Source organism: Heloderma suspectum, chromosome 5 (genome assembly GCF_057233095.1).
Source record: "Heloderma suspectum isolate Gila_16-S chromosome 5, 16-S_ref, whole genome shotgun sequence".
Lineage (NCBI taxonomy): Eukaryota > Metazoa > Chordata > Lepidosauria > Squamata > Helodermatidae > Heloderma > Heloderma suspectum.
In genome coordinates this window covers 130,486,432-130,511,437 of record NC_139462.1, presented here as the reverse complement: position 1 = coordinate 130,511,437, position 25,006 = coordinate 130,486,432, and the positions used below count along the sequence as shown (strand labels likewise).

At 44.5% G+C, this 25,006-nt stretch overlaps 1 protein-coding gene across 2 annotated transcripts in view; it reads right to left on the bottom strand.

Annotated features, from left to right (window-relative positions):
- ANKRD17 (ankyrin repeat domain 17) overlaps positions 1-24,068 on the bottom strand; it is a 140,990-nt gene extending 116,922 nt beyond the window's left edge. For both annotated transcript variants that reach the window (XM_084857457.1, XM_084857458.1), the window contains exon 1: positions 23,420-24,068. In XM_084857457.1, coding sequence (XP_084713583.1) covers positions 23,420-23,872 — 453 coding nt within the window. In that variant the 5' untranslated portion in view covers positions 23,873-24,068. The remainder of the gene's footprint in view (positions 1-23,419) is intronic.
- Positions 24,069-25,006: the final 938 nt, after the last annotated feature.

Genomic DNA, 25,006 nt, shown 5'->3' with positions numbered 1-25,006 from the left:
ACTCTTCACAGATCTTAAGTCACTACGTTGCTTTAAGACAGCCTTCCCCAACCTGGTGCCCACCAGATATTTTGACTTCAGCTCCCATCAGCCTCAGGCAGCATGGCCAATGGTCAGGAATGCTGGATACTGTAGTCCAAAACATCTGGAAGGGACCAGGTTGGGGAGGGTTGCTTTAGGAACTATAGTTATATCATGTATGACCTGATTTGCTCATAAAATTATCACTACATTTTAAAACTTTTAAAAGTAAACTCAAGTTAGAAAATTTGTAATTATTTTCTGAATAGATTAGAACTACATTGATCGACTGCTACAGCATCAAAAATACAGGACTGTATAGAACAAAACCCAAGCTGTCAAGAATGCACATTTATTGTCAGGAATGCACAATGCTGACTCTACTCACATGTTGGGAAGCTGAGGCATAAATGTCTGTCAGTAAAATATACTTTAGATCAATAATGTTAATAAGGAATTAAAGACAAACTATGCTGGGAATCTTACAGAGAGGATTAAAAATATTTTCCCCATGGCTTCTTTATTTCCAGATATTTTACATCTCTAGTCTTTCGTTAAAGTGTTCTTATTACACAGTTTTTAGAAATCATTTTGGGTGGGGTGGAAGGCTAGGTAACAAGACAGAAATACTTTGTCTTAAATTCTAAGAGAAAATATTTCATAATCCAAAGCTGCTCAATTTTTTGGAAAAAAAACAAAAACAGTCCTCAGGAAAAAAATGGGGAAATTTTTCCCCCCGAATTTTCCCAGTTTTTTTCTGGGCCTTCACATCCTGTCCATGAGCACTAGTGACTAGTGTTTCAAAGCTGGAGGGAAAGTCCTTCTCTTACAATAAGGAAAAATAATTAGCCACATTTCCCAGTACAGCTAAACTTCTAGAGGGCATCCTTCCTACTCATGCTATCCAAAACAGAAATGCTAAGGATTAAAATTAAGGTCTTACATGCACAAGGCGCGTCATCTATCTGTGAGTTACTTGTAACTGTTTTTACATTTCAGGCTTCCAAATTTATCAGGAGTATGCTGCAGCCTTGTCATCTGTCACTTGCCACATGGGGGAAGTGGCAATTGAATCAGGCAAGCATCAAGCACCAAACTGCACAGATCCTCTCTTCATGTCTTTAAGAGCTACCACAAGAGAAAGATGCCAAAGCAGACAGTAAATGGAGATATATTACCCTGTGTTTAACAGAAGGCAGCACTAAACATGCTGCATGTGCAACTTGAGACAGGAAAGAGCCCAAGAGCAGCATTCAACAAATCCTCTCACCACTTTTGGCATGGCAAGGGGCCCCTTGTGGTGGATGACAAAAGGAGCCCCAGCCATCCTCTTTAGCTTAGCGCTTGAGAAGGGAAGAGGTTCATCCCTGGAGTTGCACTGCAATTGGTAGCACAGCTGAATTACAGAGAAGTTCCCTGCTTCTGGAGCTGGCCGCTTTGGAAATGGAGGCACTAACCTGCCTCCAGTGCCAATGCAAGCCTCAGCCTTTCCTTCCAGCTCTGTAGAGAGAGGATGAGGTTGGCTGTTTGGATGCTGAAAGCAAAATCATTTTAAAATTTACGTTCAGAAGCACAAACTTAAGTTTTGTAGATATTTCTCAAATCAAGCCATTTCTCAAATACCTTCCTCAGCTCCAGGTCTGGAGTTGAGGGGGGTGGGGATCGTCCCTACAGTTGTGCTGGGCTTTGGCAACTGTGGGAGCTCCTTACACAGAGCTGCAGCATGAGGCCAGAGACGAAGGGACAGGGTCCTGGCATCCACAAGTTGTGACTTGATGGCCAGGACCATCCAAGATTGGGAAACCTTGTATGAGTGTTCCAGCTAGCTACCACAACATCAGTGTGTGCATAAAGCACACTAGCACGCTGGCGGCAGCGCACACACGACCCCTATTGCTGGCAACTACGATGTAGCACTTCTGGAGGCAAGCGGTGAAACGAGTGGAAATGCTCATTTCTGGAAGGGGCAGGTTGCGCTCTTTCCAGAAACAAGTGTTTCTGCTTGTTTCACCATTTGCCTCCAGAAGCGCTACATCGTGGCCGCCAGTGGTAGGGGCCATGAGTGCACCACTACTGATGGGGCTGGCTGCGCACATGGTGGCACCGGCATGCCTGGGCAACCCACGCAAGGGCATCGTTGGATCCAACCCCATGTCTACTAGCCCTTTGAAGCAGAGATGCATATGCAATCTGGCACAGTAGTAGCCTTCCCTTTATGCTCCCATGTCTAAACAAAGCACCAGTGAAAGATCTGCCCATTTTCAGACTCCTCCTGCATGAAAAAAAGAAGATAAGCATAGGGATCTATCTATATTGCCACTTTGCAATGGCAGCAAAGTAGACAGGGCAGAGAAAGCAGCATCCGTACAAAGCTGGTATACTAAAAAGGTATACACAGTGTGCAAGTGTAAAGAGTTTACTGTAGAATGCATAGTCTGGGATCCACGTCACACAACAGTCAAACCATAATCTAGCCTCAGGCTTAGACATGCCAATTTTCTTCCTCACTTTCCTCTTTGGGTAAACCGCAGTTGGGCTCCAACACAGAATTGGAAACCTTCAAAGTGACTTCTAATACTGTTTTGGGGGCCAATTGTGATTTGCAAAAACTGATGTAAACAGCAAACTATCATTTACCCAAACCAGGAATTGCGGTATGGAATCTGAGTGTACAAGCCTGAAGGAAGAACTGTGATTTAGCCATTACACTAAGCCTTTATATTTTTTAGGCTTACAGTCTGCAGAAAACCTGGGTTTACTGCTATCTGTTGTGTAGAATGGCCTTCGGTGGGCTAGGCAGACTTTAGGCTTAGAGTCTCTACTTTGTTTTTTACTACAGCCCTGAGACCAACCAACTGGAGTCTGGTGCAAAAGGTATATAATTGATGTATGTTGCATCACCAGGAAACCATTGAGGGGTGGGCAGACTTCAGGCATCTGGGATCTTTGTTTTTTACTAGAATTCCAAGAGATACTAATTGGAGCCTGGTGCAAAAGACATACACTTTGAGCCCAGGAATTTGTTTTGAGTACCAGAACAGAATAGAGTTCACAGACCTTCCACAGAGAAATCCACTACTAATTACCCCAAGCTTTCTTCAATTTAACAGAATTTAGGATGGGAGCAGGGTAATTTTATTGCTGCTATTGTTACAGTTGGGAGTCAGGAAACCTCTCTGATATATAGCAACTCACCCAAACATTTACCAGTAGATTCACATCTACCTTCTCCCCATCCCTGCGACAGGCTAAGTAGCACATATAAAGCCAGCAAATCCTATATACACCCAGGAAAAAGGATGCAATAAAACACCATACCAGATTGGAGTAGGTCTGAGCAGAACCAGACAGCATGATGTAACCAGTGGGCCTCAGGCATCACTTTGCAAGACCATACAAGTCAGTTGTAGCAAGGTTGCATGGACACGAAGACATAGGGGAGCTGTAATGAGCCCTACCTTCTCCTGCTGCATTCCCACTGTGTGTCTAAAAAACAAACAAATGGGCAGGGCCTCCATGGCAAAAGCATCCTATGTAGCCACTGATGTACAAAAATAAAGCAAGAGAAAAGAAACAGAAGCAGAACAGAGTAGCTGACTTGTCTGTCACAGAACGGAGAAATAAGAAATTTATACATTCCTATGCACAAATGATGTATATACTTCACAAACAGATCATTCCTATCAACTCTGGCCCCAAACTATAACTGGGTTTGGCTCACTAGAGTTAAGGATGGGCAAATCAATCACAGTTTAATGGTCATGCTTTTTCAAGCACAAGTTCGTTGTGCACTATTTCAGCATCAGTTCACAATTTTTTAAAAAACATCCACATGAAAATTCATACAGTTCTGTATGCACACAATTTTCCCTAACACACACATTTCTGGAAGAACATTTACCTAATACACACACTTTTTAATGCAATATTTGATCTAAAAACTCATCACAAAATTTGGAGAAGTGTGAAAACTGAAGGATAACTATACTCCAGTTTGCATATTAGTTGAGGAAGTGTGAATTAATCCGGTTCATATTAAAACGCAAACCAAACTAATCTTCCCCAATCCCTACTTACAGCTATGGTCTATTGTAAACTGAAAGGCCTCTTAATTATCATGTTTAACAAGAACAGCAAGATAGGAAAAAGTTGCACAGAATTTGGATCCATTTCAAATAAAAATGATTTTATTATTTCCAAGTACCTTTATGGCTCAAGTTTCCAAACACTTTTCAAAGTCAGCCCCATGAAGAGCCCATTGTTGTCGTTCAGTCGTGTCCGACTCTTCATGACCCCATGGGCCATAGCACGCCAGGCCTTCCTGTCCTGCGCTCTCTCCCAGAGTGTGCTCAAGTCCATATTCATTGCATCGGTGATGCTATCTAGCCATCTCATCCTCTGCCGTCCCCTTCTCCTTTTGCCTTCAGTCTTTCCCAGCATTAGGGTCTTTTCCAGAGAGTTTTCTCTTCGCATTAGGTGGCCAGAATATTTGAGCTTCAGCTTCAGTATCTGTCCTTCCAATGAGCACTCAGGGTTGATTTCCTTTAGGATGGACTGATTGGACCTCCTTGCAGTCCAGGGGACTCGTAAGAGTCTTCTCCAGCACCACAGTTCGAAAGCATCAATTCTTCGGCGCTCAGCCTTCCTTATAGTCCAGCTCTCACAGCCATACGTTACTGCTGGGAAAACCATAGCTTTGATTAGACGGACCTTTGTCGGCAAGGTGATGTCTCTGCTTCTTACTAGGCTGTCTAGGTTTGCCATAGTTTTCCTCCCAAGGAACAAGCACCTTTTAATTTCATGGCTACAGTCACCGTCTGTGATCTTGGAGCCCAAGAAAATAAAATCTGTCACTGCTTCCATTTCTTCCCCTTCCATATGTCAGGAAGTGATGGGGCCAGATGCCAGTTTTTTTAATGTTGAGTTTCAAACGAGCTTTTGCACTCTCCACTTTCACCCTCAACAAGAGGCTCTTTAGATCCTCTTCGCTTTCTGCCATTAGGGTGGTATCATCTGCGTATCTGAGATTGTTGATAATTCTCCCGGCAATCTTAATTCCAACCTGTGATTCATCCAACCCGGCATTTCTCATGATGTACTCTGCATATAAGTTAAATAAGAAGGGAGACAATATGCAGCCTTGTCGTACTCCCCAATTTGGAACCAATCAGTTGTTCCATGCCTGGTTCTTACTGTTGCTTCTTGACCCTCGTACAGGTTTCCCAGGAGACAGGTAAGGTGGTCTGGTACTCCCATCTCTTTCAGAATTTGCCAGTTTGTTGTGATCCACACAATCAAAAGCTTTAGCATAGTCAATGAAGCAGAAATAGACGTTTTTCTGGAATTCTCTTGCTTTCCCCATGATCCAGCGAATGTTGGCGATTTGATCTCTAGTTCCTCTGCCTCTTCGAAACCCCGCTTGTCCTTCCGGTAGTTCTCGGTTCACATACTGCTGAAGCCTAGCTTGTAGGATTTTGAGCATCACCGTGCTGGCATGTGAAATGAGCGCAATTGTGCGGTAGTTTGAACACTCTTTGGTGTTGCCCTTCTTTGGAATTGGAATGTAAACTGACCTTTTCCAATCTTGTGGCCACTGCTGAGTGTTCCAAATGTGTTGGCATATTGAGTGCAGCACTTTAACAGCATCATCTTTTAGGATTTTAAATAGCTCAGCTGGAATACTGTCATCTCCGCTAGCTATGTTGTTAGGAATGCTTCCTAAGGCCCACTTGACTTCACACTCTAGGATGTCCAGCTCAAGTTCAGTGACCGCACTATCATGGCTATCAGGGACATTAAGATCTTTCCTGTATAGTTCTTCTGTGTATTCTTTCCATCTCTTCTTAATCTCATCTGCTTCTCTTAGGTCCCTGCCTTCTTTGTCCTTTATCATGCCCGTCTTTGCACAAAATGTTCCCTTGAGATCTCCGATTTTCTTGAAGAGATCTCTAGTCTTTCCCATTCTGTTGTTTTCCTTGATTTCTTTGTATTGTTCATTTAAGAAGGCCTTCTTGTCTCTCCTTGCTATTCTCTGGAACTCTGCATTCAGTTGGATATATCTTCCCCTTTCTCCCTTGCTTTTCGCTTCCTTTCTTTCCTCAGCTACTTGTAAAGCCTCATCAGACAGCCACTTGGCTTTCTTGCATTTCTTTTTCTTTGGGATGGATTTCGTTGCCGCCTCCTGAACAATGTTACGGACCTCCGTCCATAGTTCCTCAGGCACTCTGTCTATCAGGTTTAATCCCTGAAATCTATTCCTCACCTCCACTGTATATTTATAAGGGATATGATTTAGGTCATACCTGAATGGCTTAGTGGTTTTCCCTACGTTCTTCAATTTAAGCCGAAATTTTGCAAGAAGCAGCTCATGATCTGAGCCACAGTCAGCTCCAGGTCTTGTTTTGACTGACTGTATGTCTTTGCATCTTTGGCTGCAAAGGACATAATCAATCTGATTTCGATATTGACCATCTGGTGATGTCCATGTGTAGAGTTGCCTCTTGTGCTGTTGGAAAAGAGTGTTTGCCATGATCAGCGTGTTCTCTAGGCAAAACTCGATTAGCCTTTGTCCTGCTTCATTTTGTACACCAAGGCCATGCTGGCCTGTTATCCCAGTGATTTCTTGACTTCCTACTTTAGCATTCCAATCCCCTATGATGAAGAGGACATCTTTTTGGGGTGTTAATTCTAGAAGGTGTTGTTGGTCTTCATAGAACCGATCAACCTCAGCTTCTTCGGCCTCAGTGGTTGGGGCATAGACTTGAATTACTGTGATGTTGAATGGTTTGCCTTGGATTCGTACTGAGATCATTCTATCATTTTTAAGATTCTATCCCAGTACTGCTTTTCCCACCCTTTTGTTGACTATGAGTGCTACTCCGTTTCTTCTAAGGGATTCTTGCTCACAGTAGTAGATATGATGGTCACCTGAATTAAATTCGCCCATGCTTGTCCATTTTAGTTCGCTGATTTCCAAGATGTTGATGTTCAATCTTGCCATCTCATGTTTGACCACCTCCAGCTTATCTTGATTCACTGATCTTACATTCCAGGTTCCTAAACAATATTGTTCTTTACAGCATCGGATTTTCTTTTTACCACCAGACACATCCACAGCTGAATGTCCTTTTGGCTTTGGCCCAGCTGCTTCACTCTTTCTGGCACTACTTGGAAATTCCCTCTGCTCTTCCCCAGTAGTATATTGGACACCTTCCGACCTGAGGGACTCATCTTCCGGTGTCATATCTTTTAGCCTTGTGATACGTTCCATGGGGTTTTCTTGGCAAGAATACTGGAGTCGGTTGCGATTTCCTTCTCCAGTGGACCACATTTTGTCAGAACTCTCCGCCATGACCTGTCCGTTTTGGGCGGCCCTGCATGGCATAGCTTATGGCTTCACTGAGTTACGCAAGCCCCTTGGCCACAAAGCATGCATCACCATGACCAGATCAGACATCTCTGGAAACAGCCACAGTTGGCACACTAACCTCAGCTGTGCAAATGTACTCCTGGCCACCACTGAAACCTGGTATCCAAGTTCAGGGCTGAATCCATGAGTACGTCCAAACTGCATTCTTTGCTCTGAGATTTTAAGGGCCAGAATGCTCTTTCCTCATGCCCTTTCAATGTGCCTCTCCACTAAAAGCCAGTAAAGGACAATTCCTTAACTATAGGAGGAATTCCAAACTGCCTAGGGAGGTAATGGAACTTCTGGAGGGCTACAGGTTCTCCACTCTTGGGATAGATGAACACAATGTAAATATTTCCTAGGAAAGAGAGTGACCACCTCACATATATCTGGTTCACACAACACAACAACCCACCATGGCTGATCACCTATGATGTGCGAACCCGGCGCGGTTTCTGCAGGGTGGCTTATATGAACAAGCCACCCTGAGAACCCATGGCTTGTTTTAGGGCTATTGATACCTGTGATGGCTTGTTGTATTGTCTAAGCCCAGCAGGGCAACTTCGTCATGTGTTGTCGGGAATGACTACAGAGCCAGCTGGCCAGAGCAACAAAAACCGAGGTAGGGATAGAGGAAACGAGGAGTTCTGCTGCAAAGGTGCCTGGGATACATGCTGGAACTGGCAGAAGGACTGAGAGGGAATGAGGGGGAAACTAGCCACGGCAAGCCGGATCATCTGTCAGGTTAGCAAGCGAACAACCAACCCATAGTGGCTTATTTGCGGGGTGGCTTAATGTGATGAGCGAACCCTCCCATTATGTCTTCTGATTTCTGTAAATTAACTAAGGGTGCAATCCTATGCATGCTTAGACAGAAAAAATCCTACAACTCCCAGCATTCCCCAACCAGCATGGATGGCTGAGGCATGCTAGGGGCTATAGGACTTTCTTTCTGTCTAAACATGTGTAGGAGTGTGCCCTAACTTCACAACCATATTTGCTGGGGCTGAGAGACAAGAAATAAAACTGATCACAGAATATCAGCAAACAACCAGGATCTTTTGGCCTGCAACTCCTGTCAGCACTAGCCAGCATAGCCAATGGTGAGGGATTACTGAAGTTGTAAGCCAAAACATGTGGAGGGCCACAAGTTGTTCACCCCTGACTTAACACAACTGAGTTTCCTATCACTACCCTATAGAGATTTCAAAATCTTTTGTTTACGAAACTTGATATGATGCAAATTAGGGTGTATTACATAGCTTGATAGGATAAAATGAGATCAGGATGAAAACGAAAGAGAATAACAATAAGGATGAACAAATAAGTTACCAAAGCATTAAGAAGTTTAACATAAATTCTAAGATGTTATCGCAGAAAAAGGGAAGAAAACTACCAGAAAGCTTTATGGAGTTATCTAATTGAGAAACAGAAGCAGTAAAGGAAAATATAATAATAATTCAGAACAATATACTTTGGAATCAGTTCAAGAATATGAGTATAAATATAAGTCTATTACAAGAATGTTTCAACAAGGAGACTGGAATACTCTGAATTGCTACTTGCCACATTTGTATCTCATGCTACCTCCAAGAAGCTGAGCATGGTACACATGAGCTCTTTTGTATTTAATCCTCATTGAAACCATAAATAAGGCTTAGGCCTTGGGCAACTCAATGAGCTTCATGGCTGATCATGGATTGGAATCCAGGTTTCTCCAGGCCAAATTCAATATTGGCTCACAAACCCAGTCTCATGTAAACTGTTAATGTTCTACATAAGACTAATAACAGCTCCAGCAAACAACTTTCTTCAATCAGAAAAATATGAAGAATTTGTAGATTCAGTATCTAATGGATCTGGCCTCCTTCCGAGGCTCTGACCATTCACATATTCCTGCCAGCTGTACAATAAACACCGTATATACCAGCTAGCTTGGAATCAGGAGAACACAATACATAACACACTAAGTGAAGAACAAGCAGGCTTCCATGGAGGTTAGTCTTATGCAGATATTTAGAACCTAAATAGAAAAAAACCTTCAAGTTCTTTAAGATTACAAGAAAAAAGAACAAGTGGATTTCCCTCTAATGAAAGAACATAACATGAAATAAACAGAATACTACATCTAAGTGTAGTATGCCTTATCTAGAGTTTGATCTGGTTAGCAAAACATATTACAACTGTTATTAAGTTGGTTTTCCTATATTTAGAGACTTAACCAAATACAAAACATGGGTTTTGTAACTTTGCCAGAAGGCCAGCAAAACTGGCTTTCAGCACCTACTTTACACTGAAATTATCTTTTAAAAATTACTCAAAAGAGAGGCTTCATGAATGTATTTTTGGTCAGTGTTTTTCTGGACAGACAGGCTATTAATAATTCAAAATTTTCAAAATGGTGCAGGCTCTACAAATATGATCACCAAAGAGCCGCCTATTTGACAAAGCTTTCCCAAAACATAGGCAAGCTTTCACAGCTCTTCATTTTCAAGCTATGCCAACCAGCTATGATTGATGGCAGATATTCCCAAATTCCTCTGGTTCAATGTTTATGTATTTGTGATGCTCCAGATTGAAGACTTACCACATTATTTGCTGTCCTGCCCTTTATATTCTGAACAAAGGTCTAAATTTTGGGGTTTTATTCTGCCTTACCTGTATTGTAATACTGTCCCAGAGAAGATGTTTTATCTTTTGTCTGATACAGATTCCACTGTAACTCACAAGGTCTCTCTCTTTGCTTTGGTAGTATCGAGAATTCGTGCAAAATGTATCTTTGATAATGCAGTTGACTGTTTGTTTATTTATTTATTAAATTTATTAATCGCCCATCTGGCTGGTCACCCAGCCACTCTGGGTGATGTACAACATATAATAAAACAGTTTAAAACAATAAAATTCTACAATAAAAACATTTTCTAAAATACCCTAACCCACCCCAAATGCCTTTTCTGTTCTGGGGATGCCTTGCTTTAATGGGTTTTTTTAGTTGTCTTAACTCTCAGATTATAATTATCCATTTAAATATGGAAGTAGTTTAAATGAATTTAAATTAATTTTAAATAATGTATCATGAATTAGTTTTAACCTTTTTAGATTTTGATTGTATGCTGTAGTTGCCCTAATTTGTTCTAGTGGCTTTGTATCTATGAATAGCCCAGGCAAGAATAAAATGTGAACTAGCTTTTTATAGTTTGGCATCTGAATCTAAAATTCTACATAGAGGATAGAGGTGCAATCGTATACTAAAGATACACCAGCAAACACCAGATATGCTATTGCCACAAAAAAATACAGCAGTATAACACTCCATCAGTGAAGTTGTTCTACCAGTAAAGATACACCATGCAAAGATACATGGTGAGGAGTTGTGGGCTGAATGCGGACAGCAGAAGAGAGGAGCACACGTCATATCCAATACTTCCGCAATCCATGGACATGCCTCATCAACAGCACAAAGAATTTCCCTCCCATTAACTTCAATAGGAGGGGAAGAAATCAAAAGATAATTGGCCACAAGTCACCACAACAGAGTGTAGGATAGCCAGTATCCAATTACAGCACCCACCACCAGTATATAAACTAAACACAGGGAGGCCACAACTCAACAATAGCATGCAGAGAATGCAGCTATAGCTCTCTGGCCTGATAACACGCACATTTGAAAGCTCGCAAGGGGAAACTTTGGAGATGAGAAACTATGAGGAAAGGGCACTATACACAAAACAGCCTGTCCGCTGAACATACATCACTAATACTTTTCTACCTACAGCGGGGTGCAGAACCTCATGTCTGGGGGCCAAATTCAGCCCTCCAGCGTTCCCCAGACGGCTATACACCCTTCCCCCTTTTACCTTACCACCGATCATTTGGTGGTTTCCCAGCTTTTGTGCATCTTTTCCCCTATTATAAAAGGTTGAAATGCTTCCCCTAGGGCTTGGTTAATGGCAGCAAAAGCTTCAAGCTAAAATTTGCTGGTATTTTGGTCCTGCCCCTTTTGCCTTCAGCCCCATCTACCACTGGAATGCAGCCCCCCCAAAAGCTTCTCTAAAATGGAATTCAGCCCTCTAACTGAAAGAGGTAGGAAAGAGTCTCTGAAAGTGACTGAAACACTCCTGCTTTGCACATTCATTTATTTATTTATTTATTTATTTATTTATTTATTTATTAAATTTATTAATCGCCCATCTGGCTAGTCACCCAGCCACTCTGGGCGATATACAAGCATATAATAAAACAGTTTAAAACAATAAAATTCTACAATAAAAACATTTTCTAAAATACCCTAACCCACCCCAAATGCCTGCCTGAACAACCACATTTTTAATGCATGGCAGAAGCTCATTAAAGAGGGGGCATGGCGAAGTTCCCTAGGGAGGGAGTTCCACAGAGTGGGGGCCACCACAGAAAGGCCCTCTCCCTCGTCCCCACCAGTCCAGCTGTCCTGGCTGATGGGACAGAGAGAAGGCCACCTGAGGCTGATCTTGTAAAGCGGCCTGTCTGGTGTTGCTGGAGGCGCTCCTTAAGACAGGCTCAGCCAGAACCATATAGGGTTTTAAAGGTCAAAACCAACACCTTGAATTTGGCCCGGAAAACAACTGCTAACCAGTGCAACTCCTTCAGCACTGGAGTGATGTGATCTCGCCGGCGGCTGCATTTAATCAGGCGAGCCACCGCGTTCTGTACCAGCTGCAGCTTCCAAACCGTCTTCAAGGGTAACCCCATGTAGAGCGCATTACAGTAGTCTAAACGAGAGGAGACGAGGGCATGTACTACCGATGGGAGCAGATGGTCGGGATGGAAGGGGCACGGCCGCCGTATTGATGGAGTTGATACAGTGCTGTCCGGCTCACCGCTGACACCTGAGCCTCCATGGACAGCTGGGAGTCTAAAATGACCCCCAGGCTGTGGACCTGGTCTTTCAAGGGTAGCCGTACCCCATTCAACACCAGGTCAGCATCCCCCAGCCTCCTCCTGTCTCCCACCAAAAGTACCTCGGTCTTGTCAGGGTTCAGCTTCAGCTTATTCCTCCCCATCCAGCCACTCACCATCTCCAGACATTTGGACAGGGATTCTACGGCCAACCTTGGTGAAGATTTGAATGAGAGGTAGAGCTGTGTGTCATCCGCATATTGATGACACCGCACCCCAAACTTCCTGATGATAGCTTCCAGCGGCTTCACAAAGATGTTAAATAGCATCGGGGAGAGGATGGAACAGGCTCTGCCTCAGGGCATCAGACCCAAATTCCCAAATCCAAACTTCATTCGAACAACTGAGAGTGCCAGGGTAGAACATGCCACACCAGTAAAAAGGGGAGGAGGATACACATGCTGCAAGGTATAACCTTTCCAACATGTCTATCCCCTCTCTGCCTCTTTTGTTAGATATGAATACTGTGCCTTGTCTGAACTGTATTGCTCTAATACTCATCTCTCCCCCTTTGGGAAGCAGTGTCTCTCACACCCAGCAGAGACACTCACTCCCACACCCAGGTAAGGTCCCTGTTGGGAAAGACCTGGCATTCAACTCTAACCATTTCAACTGCTGGGTTGAGTACTTATCGTGCTCAACCCAGCAGTTGAGCACTTTTGCTTTGCAGGATCACTCCCTGATAGCAGAACAAGCTGTTCACCCCACACACACACACACACACACACACAGTTGCACTGCAAGCCCAAAGGGGGAAGAGAGGAACATGACCACAGTCACTCCACCCCAGCCCCCACAGTGGGGGAGGCTGAGCCATGAGATTTGCCAAGCATTCAGGTGGCTCTGCTCCTTTTTTCTCACTCCCACATGTTTACTGTGCATCCAGTTGCAGCAAGTATGTGCTCCAGCTGCTGACTATCCCTCGTTATTCTATCTGTGCCACTCTCCCACAAGTATAGGCTCCATCCCACACCCCATTCCATGCATACCAGGAGGGAGGCCCATGGCCAACAGCAGAGACCAGGATGCTCCCAGTTGTTCATCCTTGGGGTTGTTAACCTAGTGCTCCAGGCAGGCTCCTCTAACCTTACAACCTCCATGACAGATAGTTATGCAACAGGTAAAGATGTTCCTAACATGGAACTGGTGCCATAAGGGGCACTACATCTGCTATTGGGCTGTCTGTAAAGCAACTGTTGAAGGCACAAAAGTCCTACTGAAGTGATCAGTCAGCAACCCCCACATGTCTTTTCAGAATCTCTTCCATCCCAGATGGTGTTCAGTACAGACTATGCTTTTGCCACGTGTGTTGTTTCTTTGTTGTAGGGTTGATAGACAGGGATTGCTTTCTCCCACCCTACTCTGAACTGGCTTCAGCTGGGCTCAGGAAGGGACACTAAGGAGGCAGGTAGGGAGTTTGATGGGCTGAGGAGCAGAGGCCCCTCTGCTCCACGCTCACTCAGGTAGCCTGGACTATGACGGGTCAGGCCTCTCAGGCTGCACAAGCCAGATGGGAGCTGCTGGCAGGATTGTGGGGGTGGAGGAGCAAGAACTGCTGGGATGCTACCAACAGGGATAGCTCATCAGGCAAAATAGCAGGGGGTGGATTGGTGACATGCACTGCCACGGGGTGAGCCAAAAGTGCTAGTAAGACCATGCAGGAGCCAGGCTATTGGTCCATGTAGCATTCCTGACTCATTCAGCTATGTGTGTGTGTGTGTGTTTTGGGGGGCGGGCACTCCTACACTTTCCTAGCGTGGTTTTTTCTGTGGAATTGCACCTGGAACTCCAGGCATGTAAAACCTAAACTGTTCTACCTGAGTAGGGCTCTTCCTGCAGCTCCTGTCCACCTGTATCTATGGTTGGGTCTTGAAGGAGGGGGAAGAAAAATGCCCCATGATGTGTCTGATTACTGTGTGCTGATGTGGCTGAGTGAATAGCTGACAGTTCTGCAGTGTTTACAATGTGGGTTTGAGTTCCAGGAGCTCCCTCTTTTTTGGCCCTGACATGACATTTGTTTTTCCAAGCATGCAAAAGGTAGTTGGGCATTCCTCCACTACTCCCCAGTGTCTGTCTTCTGCTTTCCAACCCCATCCTAGGGTGAGCTGTATTAGATATGATTGTTCCACTAGCATAGCAGCGGCATATCCGATCCCCGCCCCGCATAATATGACTACAGGATTGCTCTGCAAGTTTTGCACATTTCAAGTTTTAAATAAAGTTATTCTATGTCTACCATGTTCAGCTGATATTTTACCTCAAACTACCACAGGAGAGTAAAGAGTTTGTTTATTTATTTAGTTGGAGTATTGTATACTGGTTTTCAACAAAAAGTTCTCAAAGGAAGTAAAAAACTCCCTTTGAGGAGCCACAGTAAAAAAAGGTGGCTTATGAACATATTTCAATGAAGTCATACAGTCTCAGCAGGGATGGGCTTTCACATGTGTATCTTCCACCCTCAAACAAAAGAACAGAGTCCCTTACATTATGTCTGACTATCTACACAGTTTCTGACTGTCTTGGAGAGCAACACCTCCCTTAAAACACCAATTCCCCTGACCCCAGACTACATTTGGTTACAGATCAGATAATGATGACCAAGTACTTTAATCAGAGTCCAGCCCGGGCTACAAGCCCATTACAGATGGACTAGATGAGAATGAATAAACTGAAGTTTAATCCAGACAGAACAGAAGTGCTCCTGGTCAGCAGAACAGCAGACTCGGGAACAGGGATTTGACCTGTGCTAGCACTACCCTTGAAAACACAGACCTGCAGTTTGGGTGTTTTCTTGACCCCACCACTGAGCCTGGATGCCCAGATGTAGGGGTGGTCAAGAGTATGTTTGCATAGAATAGGCTGATGTGCCAACTGTACCCATTCCTTGAGATGTCAGATCTGGCTCTGGTGTCACATGTCTTAGTTACATTTCAGCTGGATTACTATAATGCACACTACATGGGGCTGCCTCTGAAAAGTGTCTGGAAACTTCAGCTGCTCTGGAATGCTGCAACTAGACTGTTAACCAAAGACAGCGACATGCAATTGCCTTGCTACAACTCAATTGCCTCCAAGTCCATTTTCAGTCACACCTGAAGTGCTGGTTATGACTTACAAAGCCCAAAATGTCTTTGGACCAGGTTATCTGAAGGTCCATCTGATGCAACATGAACTTGCTCAGGTGTTAAGATCTGAGAGGCTTTTCTCTGTGTCCCAACAATATCAGACACACATTTGGCAAGATGTCGGGGGGAAATATCATATCAAAATATCAAATAAATAAAATATCATCTTTGGCCCCAGCTTCGGCTGGACTGTCCCTCCCCATTCCCACAGGACCTTTAACTACCAACTACCCTGTGGGAAGGACTCCAGGAGAGAGGCAGGCAAGCGAAGACCATTTCCTGCCCCCATTTCAGCTGTACTGTTCCTGCAAGGCATTCTACCATCAGTTGCCCTGTTCCAGGAGAGAAAGGCAGGAATATGAAAACCAGGACCCTTCCCCCACAGGGCTTTCTACCTTCTACCTTCAACTGCACGGTGGGAAGGATCCTTAGGAGTTTTTAAAAATATATTTATACTGATTTTATTAATGTAACTTTATCTTACTTGGAAGGATTCCTATCCCTAGAGGCAGGATATAAATAACTGTAATAAATACATAAAATAAGTACCTATCTTGATAGGTACATCGAGGCTCTGTAATTCCCTTCCTAGGCAGGCCTGTTTAGTTTCCTCTTTGATGGCATTCCCCCAGCTTGTGAAAACCTTCTTGTACAGACAGGCCTTTGGCATACTAAGTTAATGCATTTTCTGCTGCCGATTATGTTACCTTTCTGATTATTTTAATTTCTTCTTTTTTCTGGGAACCATGTATTTAAATAATATATAAATAAAATAACTATAATGCAGGGAAAATTAAGCTAATTACAGCCTCAATCACTTGGGGATGTTTATGCAAATGTATTTTACTATATCTATAAGGGATGTCGAGATATGATTGGTGCCAGCAAATCTCACAAGTAGTGCTAGAACCAAATAAGCAACACTTTAAACTATAGAATTATAAAAGTAATCAATTTAAATAAATTCATCACAACCATCTAGATTCAAAACACCTGCCCAGCTTCCTGTTGACTTGGAAATTTCATTTGCCACTTACTAGGGGATGTATGCAATTCCACAGAGCTCAAGGCTTCTGCATGCACTAGATGAGAGCTAGGAAGGGGCATCTCTGCTGCAACATGAGCTGCATTTTATATGAGTATCCCCCTGCGCCCAGCCCGGAAATTAAAATAAGCCAGCAACAGAAAGTAATTCTATTTTTTTTTTAGGGAAAAGCAGCAGTAAGGTGCACAATGGAATGACAGTAGAAAGTGATTAACTCTTTTCCTATCAGCTGTTTTTGCAGTCAAATTTGCTACACAGACCTCCCTGCACAACCTTGACCCATTCCCGAAAACACACCTCTAGGAGACTAGATGACAATACTGTATTACACTGCAGGACTTCTGTGAGCCATGTTCTCTAAGCCACAGCCCCCAATGTGCAACAATAAATGGCCTGAGTTTGCTTTTTCACCAGCACATTTTTTAAAACGCTTAAAAAATCGACATAAAGTATAAAGATCATGAGCTGATGTCCCTGATGCTGCCAGATATTGTTTTAGGAAGTAGGGGACATTCTGCTGCCCAATTACAACTACATTAAAATCCTGGATTCTCCCAGTTTCTTTTGGGCAGCTGTCACTTCTGTCCAAGGTAGATCTCCCCATCCTCATTGCCAAAAAAGAAGAGAAACCAAGAAGTCTAGTCTCCACACAATGGTACTGTCTACATTTATGTCTATTTATAGAACAGGTACTGTGAGAGAGAGATTAGCTTTAGGACTTCTAGTATATGAGAGAGGCAGGATGGGAGGGGAAAAAGAAGTGTGCGACCCTATGCAACATGCTCTCTCAAGAACTTCAAGTCCCAGAGACCCTTAGTTCCTCCTGGCATTTTCTATGCACAAGCAGGAGCCAACAGAGTATGGTAGCTGGCTGAGGAAGAAGACAGACACAGACACCACAATAATCATGAACAGAGATCCCAGGGGCAGTGGGAATCAGTGCCGCTGATTCAGCCTTCACCAAACTCACTCACCAACAGGGCCAGGGGCAAGAAAGCCTTTCATCTTGGCAAGCAAGAATGCTCGGGAAGAAAGGTTGCATTACAGTAGCTAAATTTGGCTGCCAGAAAAACCTGGAATAGATTTTTGGGAGAAACGTCTCTAGTCCTGACTGGCGTTGGCAAGGGTTTCTTCCCTTTCTGGGAATACTGCAATCAGCAAGGATCTCTGACTCCCAAGTGTTTAGCAGCAGCAGCATGGCCCTCCTCCTAAATTACACTGTTGAAGTGAAGAAAGCTTGGAGTAACCAGGAATGGATGTGTGTGTGGAAGGACTGTGAGCTCTATTCAGCTCTAGTACTCAAAAAAAATTCCTAGGCTCAGAATTCTTTAATTCTAAGTGTATGTCGTTTGCACCAGGCTCCAGTTTGTGGATCTTGTAGTTCTAGTAAAAAAAACAAAGTTGATCCCAGAAGCCTGAGGTCTGCCCACCCCTGCAATACCACCTCATTGATAGCCTGGTGACACACCCTTCATCAACTGCAACCAGAGCCCAAACCATAACCACAGGCATTATAGTAGCAGTTGTATAAATATTGCAGCTATTTCTCTTCATCTGGATGTACCATAAAAGAATACAGCAAAGCTTTTTTAAGAACATGAATGTAGGCTTTCCCTCATAATGAGAAGAGGTAGAAAACTTGGGAGCAGAACTTGAACCAATCACTTCTGCATGTAAAGCTATTGTATATGAACACCATATAAGTGAAATGGTTGGTGAAGCAGTCATCCAACGCTAGTGAAACACTACCATGTATCAAATATAAGTCATCACCCCATAAGGGAAGGCCGTGCAGAATTAAGATTGAGACAGATTAAGATGAGTAGTGTGACTGAAAGGTGACAAATATACTTTACCAAGACAGCCCATCAGCATGAACATAAGATTTAAATATTTGTTTACAGGCAGGTACTTCTCAGTGTAATGAAAGAGAAAAATGGCTGTACCTACTAGCAACAACTTTGAAATACTAAGCAATTAAAAGGAAAAGCAATATTGTGGTTGTCTATTTACCAACGCTGCATCTGCTAAGAAACCTTGCTCTACAAGCACAGAAACAAGAGCAAATATAACAAGGAAGTTTAACTGTGTTTTGGATTGGAAGGACTATTACAGAGAGTCTATTGTTTCTAAACAGAAATTTCTAAACAAATTGTTTCTCTTTGCTTTTGGAGCACACCACTGATAAATTACTAGTAAAATATTTTACAGCATCCTGTTACGTTCAATCTGCAGAACCACTCATCTTTTAACTCTGCAAAAAGTTGAGTTGTACTTCTCTGTATTCTGCAATCAGACAAACACAGACTGGGATATTTTTCTTTACAAGTTTCTAAAGACAAATCAAGAGCAAATGAAATGTAGCTAAAACAAATGGGGCTATTTTAGGGCCATACAGATTACTGTATGAATGCTTCAGATGCACAGCTTTGAAGAAACCATACGTTAACTTAATATTCAATGCTTCCTACCTTAAAATACTGACAAAGCAGTATAGCATAGAAATATTGTGGCCTTCCCAGGAATGGAATATTGAAAAGTGGCAGACATTACCAAGCGCAAGTTTCAATGGGCTTGATGAGGAAAGTGAAGAGCACATAGGCAGACAGCTCACTAGGTGACTTCGAGCCAGTTCTATCAGTCTATCCTACCTCACAAGCTTTCAAGAGGCTAAAATTCATACAGTGGGCCAGTACGTGTGTTAGAATGGCACTTGGGAGACCTAGATTCTAGTCCCCACTTGGCCATGAAGCTCACTAGATGACTTTGGCCCAGTCACTGACTTTCAGTGTAACCTATCTCACAGGGTTGTTGTGAGGATAAAATTGAGAGAAGGAGAATAACGTAGGGTGACTTGGGCTCCTTGAAGGAAAAGTGAAATATAAATGTAACAATACACACACACAAATCTACATGTGAGTTACCATAGAGCGCTGATTCTAACACATCACTCTAAAACTGGCCAGCAGAGCTGAATTTTTTAAAAAGCAACTAATTAGCAGCCTATTTTACAGGTGAGGATCACTTAGCCTGAGAGAACACGAATATGCAACTCACTAACTTATAGTATGTAAAATTATTTAGATGCCACTTATTGGCCCTAAAAAAGGCCTCCATAATGACTCATGTAAAATAACACCAGAAAAACAAGTTAAAATACTCTATCCTTTGCTGTTTTACAATAAAACCAAGAACAATCAGCAAGGGGAGCGAAAGACAGATTTTTCAAATTAAAAGCTAGGCAAACCTAAAACTTAGAAAGGAGAGGGCAGTCAAACGTCTTGAGGGAGTATGTTCCTTGGGTGCCACAATAGAAAAGGCCTGCCTCACATGCCAACTAGCCATACCTCCAAAGGAAGTAGCAAGCAGGAGCAAGGCCTCTGATGTTGAGCACTGTGGGCAGGCAGAATCTTTACTTTAAAAAGTGAACTCAGCAAATTTGTAATTATTATTTGAGTAAACTATACTCCAAAATTTTAATATACTAAACATGATTGATTTTATGAGCAAACCAAATTATACATAACATATTTTATGTTCCTTGTTTATGTTTGACCAGAAGAAACTTCAGCAAGTAGTCCCTTGAAACATCTGAATCATCCTAGAAGCCAGAAGAAGCAAGAAGACCTAAAGGCAGAGGAAGACAAGTCCAGAAACACAGGACTCTGTAGAATAAAACCTAAATTGTCAAAAATGTACATTTTCTTCCATATTATAATATGGTATCTCTATTCTTCACAGAACAGACACGTTGGGAAACTGAGCATGACTTGTAGCATCCCAAAATGTGTATCGGTAAGATACACTTGATCAATAATTTTAACAAGAAATGAAAGAAATAACTATGCTGAGAATCTTTAGTGAGGGTTAAAAAAACATTTTCCCCATGGCTGCATTATTTCCAGATATTTTACATCTCTAGTCTTTGTATAAAAGTCTTATTACATAGTTTTAAGAAATCATTTGGGTAGGAGTAAAGCCTTGGTAATAATATATAAACACCTTGTCTTAGATTCTAAAATAATGCATTTCATAATCCAAAACTGTTCAATTTTTTTTTTTTAATGGTCCTTGGGAAAACACTGGGGCATTTCCCCAGATTTTTCCTGGGCCTCCACATCTCTAATCTGATCACCACATTTTGCACCAGCCACAATCTCTGAATGCTTCTCAGAGACAATGCCATGTAGAGTGTGTTACAATATGGACGCGACCAAGGCTGATGTGACAGTGGCCAGATCTGTTTTATGCAGGAAGGGGAACAATTGGTGCACTAGCCAAAGTTGCACAAAAGCATTCCTAATCACAGCCACCACCTGGGCATCTAGGCACAAGGCTAGATCCACTAGCACTCCCAAGTTGCAGTCCTGGTATTTCAAGGGGAAGGTAATACCACCCAGAACAGGGCGTATTCCGACACCCAGTTCAGCTCTCTGTCTTGTCTGGATTAAGCCTCAGTTTATTAGCCCACATCCAGTCCATTACTGCACACACAGAATGGTTCAGAACCTCCACTGTTTCCTCAATATTAGATGGAAAGGAGAGATAGAGCTGGCTATCATCCATATACTGATGACACCTAAACTTAGTAATGTTTTCTTCACTCTCATTGATTTAAATGAGATAAGCTCTACATGCTTTCTGCTTAATGCACTGAACCTATCTGAATGCTCTACTGACTTCTGAGGGAAGAACTTCACTATATTAACAACAGACTAATCATGTGTACAAATCTATGCTGAATTATGCATGGCCTATCATGCTATTCATCTTGATTTTAAAATGCTGATGATGCTCAACACAAACATATTCTTTACAATGTGCAGCTGGCATCTATCTATAAATGTATGTATGCGCTAAGAACATGTGTACTTTTTAATATGGTTCCAAGTCTGATTGCACATGTTAAGGATGACTGCCACCACAATAAAATTGAATTTGCTGGGGCCTCGCTACTTCAAAAGGACTTTAAGGGCACAATCCTATGCAGGTTAGATAGAAAAAAGTCCTACAACTCCCAGCATGCTAGCTGGTGAATGCTGGGAGTTGTAAGACATTTTTCTATCTTAAACATGCATAAGATTGTGGCCTAAATATTTACACTCCTTGTAGTATAAAAATCAAACATTCTTAACCAGGCTAAAACAGAAGCAGATGCCTGCACCCAAGAACCACCTCCACTTAAGATTAAGGGAGCACCCTTTGGCCCTTAGACATTGTCTGAGGGGCCATAGGATCCTGGGGATTCCCTCCTCTGAGGTCAGAGACAGAACTCCAAACTTGGAAGGGGGAATCAGAAATCCGATTCCACTCCCCTGCCCCCTCACAGCCAGTGCAGAAAGAGCCATGCCAGCTGCCCTCCAAGGTCAGAAAAACTACTTCAGAGAGGGGGAAAGCGGGGTGTTCCGGTGGACTAGAAGGAGACCAGTGAGGCCAAGCTATCCTCAGCCTCTGTGAGCCTCCTTCCCTCCCCCTCCGAAGTGCCATTGCTAGATGGGCAAAAAAGCCCATCTAGTGAAATATGCAGGGTAGGAGGATGGGGGGGGGGGCAAGATTACCTCTGCCACTCCTCCCCACCCTGCCTCCGAGTTTGGGGACTTCTGATCATCGAGGGCACAATCAAAAGTATTATGCCCTACAAACATGAAACTGATGTTTTCAGTAAGGCTGCACCAATTCTTACTTGGAAGTAACTGCAACTGAAACTAAGAGGACTTACCTCGGAGTAAATACGGTTAGAACCATACTGTAAGACTTCAATTACATGCACTCTTACTAGGAAGTAAACCTGCCTAAAACTTAAGCAGATGCTGAGCAGCCAGAATGTAAGGCAGTAAGATGAACATTTACTTGGAAGCACAATTCCCTGAACTCACGAGTCAGTTCACATCCAGGACTGGACTGTGAGAGAGAGGGGTTTTAAGACAAAGTTGCTAAAGAAAGCACCAAGTTAACAGACCAAGCAGGCAGGCTTTCATGTGCATCTAGATTCCCCTTTCCCCCAGCATTTTCCCACCCTAGAGAGGAGGCTTGACTGCCTGGCCCATATAAGACTGCTGATGCTTCCTGCCAAGAAGCCAGTAGGAGGAATGCACATGATTGCAACTCTGTGCAATACGGAAAACAGAGTAAGCCCAAATGAACTCAGTTGGGCTAATTCTTAATAAACACACAGCAGATCAGCTATGATGTTGATGACAGCCCTAAACATCGGGGGAGGGGGGTGGCATACAGACTTAGTCATGCTTAGAGTGAGCCCACTGAAATCAAAGGGACAAGTTAGTCATGTCTCACTTAAGTCCCATTGATTCCAATGGGCCCACTCTAAGCATGACTAAGACTGTATGCTGCCCATGCGTCTACTCTGCCTTCACCGCAACTTAGGGCACAATCCTATGCATGTTTAGACAGAGAAAAGGTCTACAACTCCCAGCACACCCCAGCCAGCATAGCTGGCTGGGCCATGCTGGAAGTTGTAGGCCTTTTCTCTGTCTAAACGTGCTTAGGATTGTCCCCTTAATTATCTTTAACCGTGCTTAAAACCGGGCTGCAAATCCAGTTGCTTCTTGCGACACAAGTTAGCCCGGTCCCGTCCCACTGCGGCCAGGTCAGGGCCCTCATGATCTCTGTCCCGCTGGTCTCGGCTCCTGCAGGGGCGGCGGGCGCAGCAAGCAAACCCAGGAGGCGCAGCCCGCCGCCAGTACGGTGCTGCCCGTGCGCCTTCTTCCTCCCGGTCCGGTGCGTCTGCTCCTGGCGCCGGCGTCGTCCGCAGGGAGGTTATGGAATCAGATCGGCGGGGCCACGCCGAGCAGCCTCCTCCTCTTCCCATCCCGCCCCAGAGACCCACCGGGGGCAGAGGTGACCCCAGCAAGCCCCGTCACCCACCTCGGACACTTCCTCCTCCTCTTCCTCCTCGTCGTCGTCGTCATCGTCGTCGTCATCGTCTTCCTCCTCCTCGTCGTCGTCGTCGTCGTCCTCCTCCTCTTCATCCTCGTCGTCGTCGTCGTCCTCCTCCTCTTCCTCTTCGCTGCCACCGCCGCTGCTTTCGCTGCTGCTGCTGCTGTTGCCGCCGCCACCGCCGCCTTCCGCACCCGGTTGCCGCCGCCGCTGCTGCCGCCGCCGTGTCCAGCTCCGCTTCGGCGGCGGCTGAGGCGGTGGCGGCGGCGGCGGCGACGACAGCGGCGGCGGCGGCTGCTGCTGCGGTGAGTCGCTCTGGAGGAGGAGGTCGCAGACCCGTGCCAGCCCCTCGGCCGTCGCCGGGCACGGGCAGAAGGAGCCGGGCTTCCCCTCAGTTCCGCCGCCCTTCACCTCCGCCCGGGCAGGAGAAGGCGGCTCCATGGTCGCCCGCGCCACCGCTGTGCTCCGTTCGCCCGCAGCCGGTCACCTCCACAGCCGTCGCGGGGATGAGGAACTCTCGCGAGATCCGGAGGCCGGCGGGGCCCGACCCGGCTCGCTCCTCTGCGGCTGCCCCCGTCCTGAAGTCTGCCCCTCCCAGGCCTCCTCCGTGTTTTCCGCGCAAGCGCAGCCGTGCTCTGCCGCGACCGGAAAGGACTCGGCGGGGATGTCTTTGCTCTCTCTCTGCGCAGGCCCCATCGCTTGGGCTTCCGGCTGGCGAGCATACGTCATCGCGCTGCGCCCCTTCCGAGCGGCGGTTCTGGTCTTAGACCCTCGGGATGCCTTCGTCTTCGCTGCCTGGCTTCTGATTCTTCCTCTCTCTCTCTTCCCTTTGCGCGGAAAAGTGGGGAGAGGAGAGGAGTGCATAATAAACAGCCACCAGAGTAGTCTCCTAGTCTGGTCAGCTTCAGAACAGCTGAAGTTCTTGTACGGCACTTAGTGGCCCAAAAATGTATGCGCTGTTTTCCAACTACACGACATGTTCGACGCCTTGAGCCCCTGCGAGCTATGGATGTAATAAATCCAATACATGTATGCCTGGCTGCGTGCTTGCAGCGCCTACTTGCTTTGACGGTAAAGCAACTGAATATCTAGGTCTGAAGTCTGGATCTAGGTACTTAAAATCCAGAAATGCCTGGCAAAGAAAATAGCCTGGTTGTATAGGACAGGGTTTTCTTGCCTCCATCCAGCCCTGCTCTGCTGTCATTTGACTTGAGCTCAGTTCCACTTGGGAATCTGGGAAAAGAGAGAGAGATCGAGATCTGAGAACAAAGGGAACTGACTAGGTAGGGCAGTGCTTTCCCCTCTCCAATCCTCTCTGCTATCACTGCTCTGAGTCTGCTTGCAGAGACAGGTCTGTGTTGGAGCTAAACTTGATGTGAATGCACTTAACTGGAGGGGGGGGGTGTATGCAAATAGCAGTGGAAGAGACTAAGCAGCCTCTGAAGGGGGCAGATGGAAATCTGTGTTCTATATCAACAGCATATTTTCCGCCAGGCTTGAGAATGAATTCCCTTTCTGAGATATTGGAGCAACCAAAGAAACTAAAGAGGCCCAATATTTGTGTGGTAATTCATT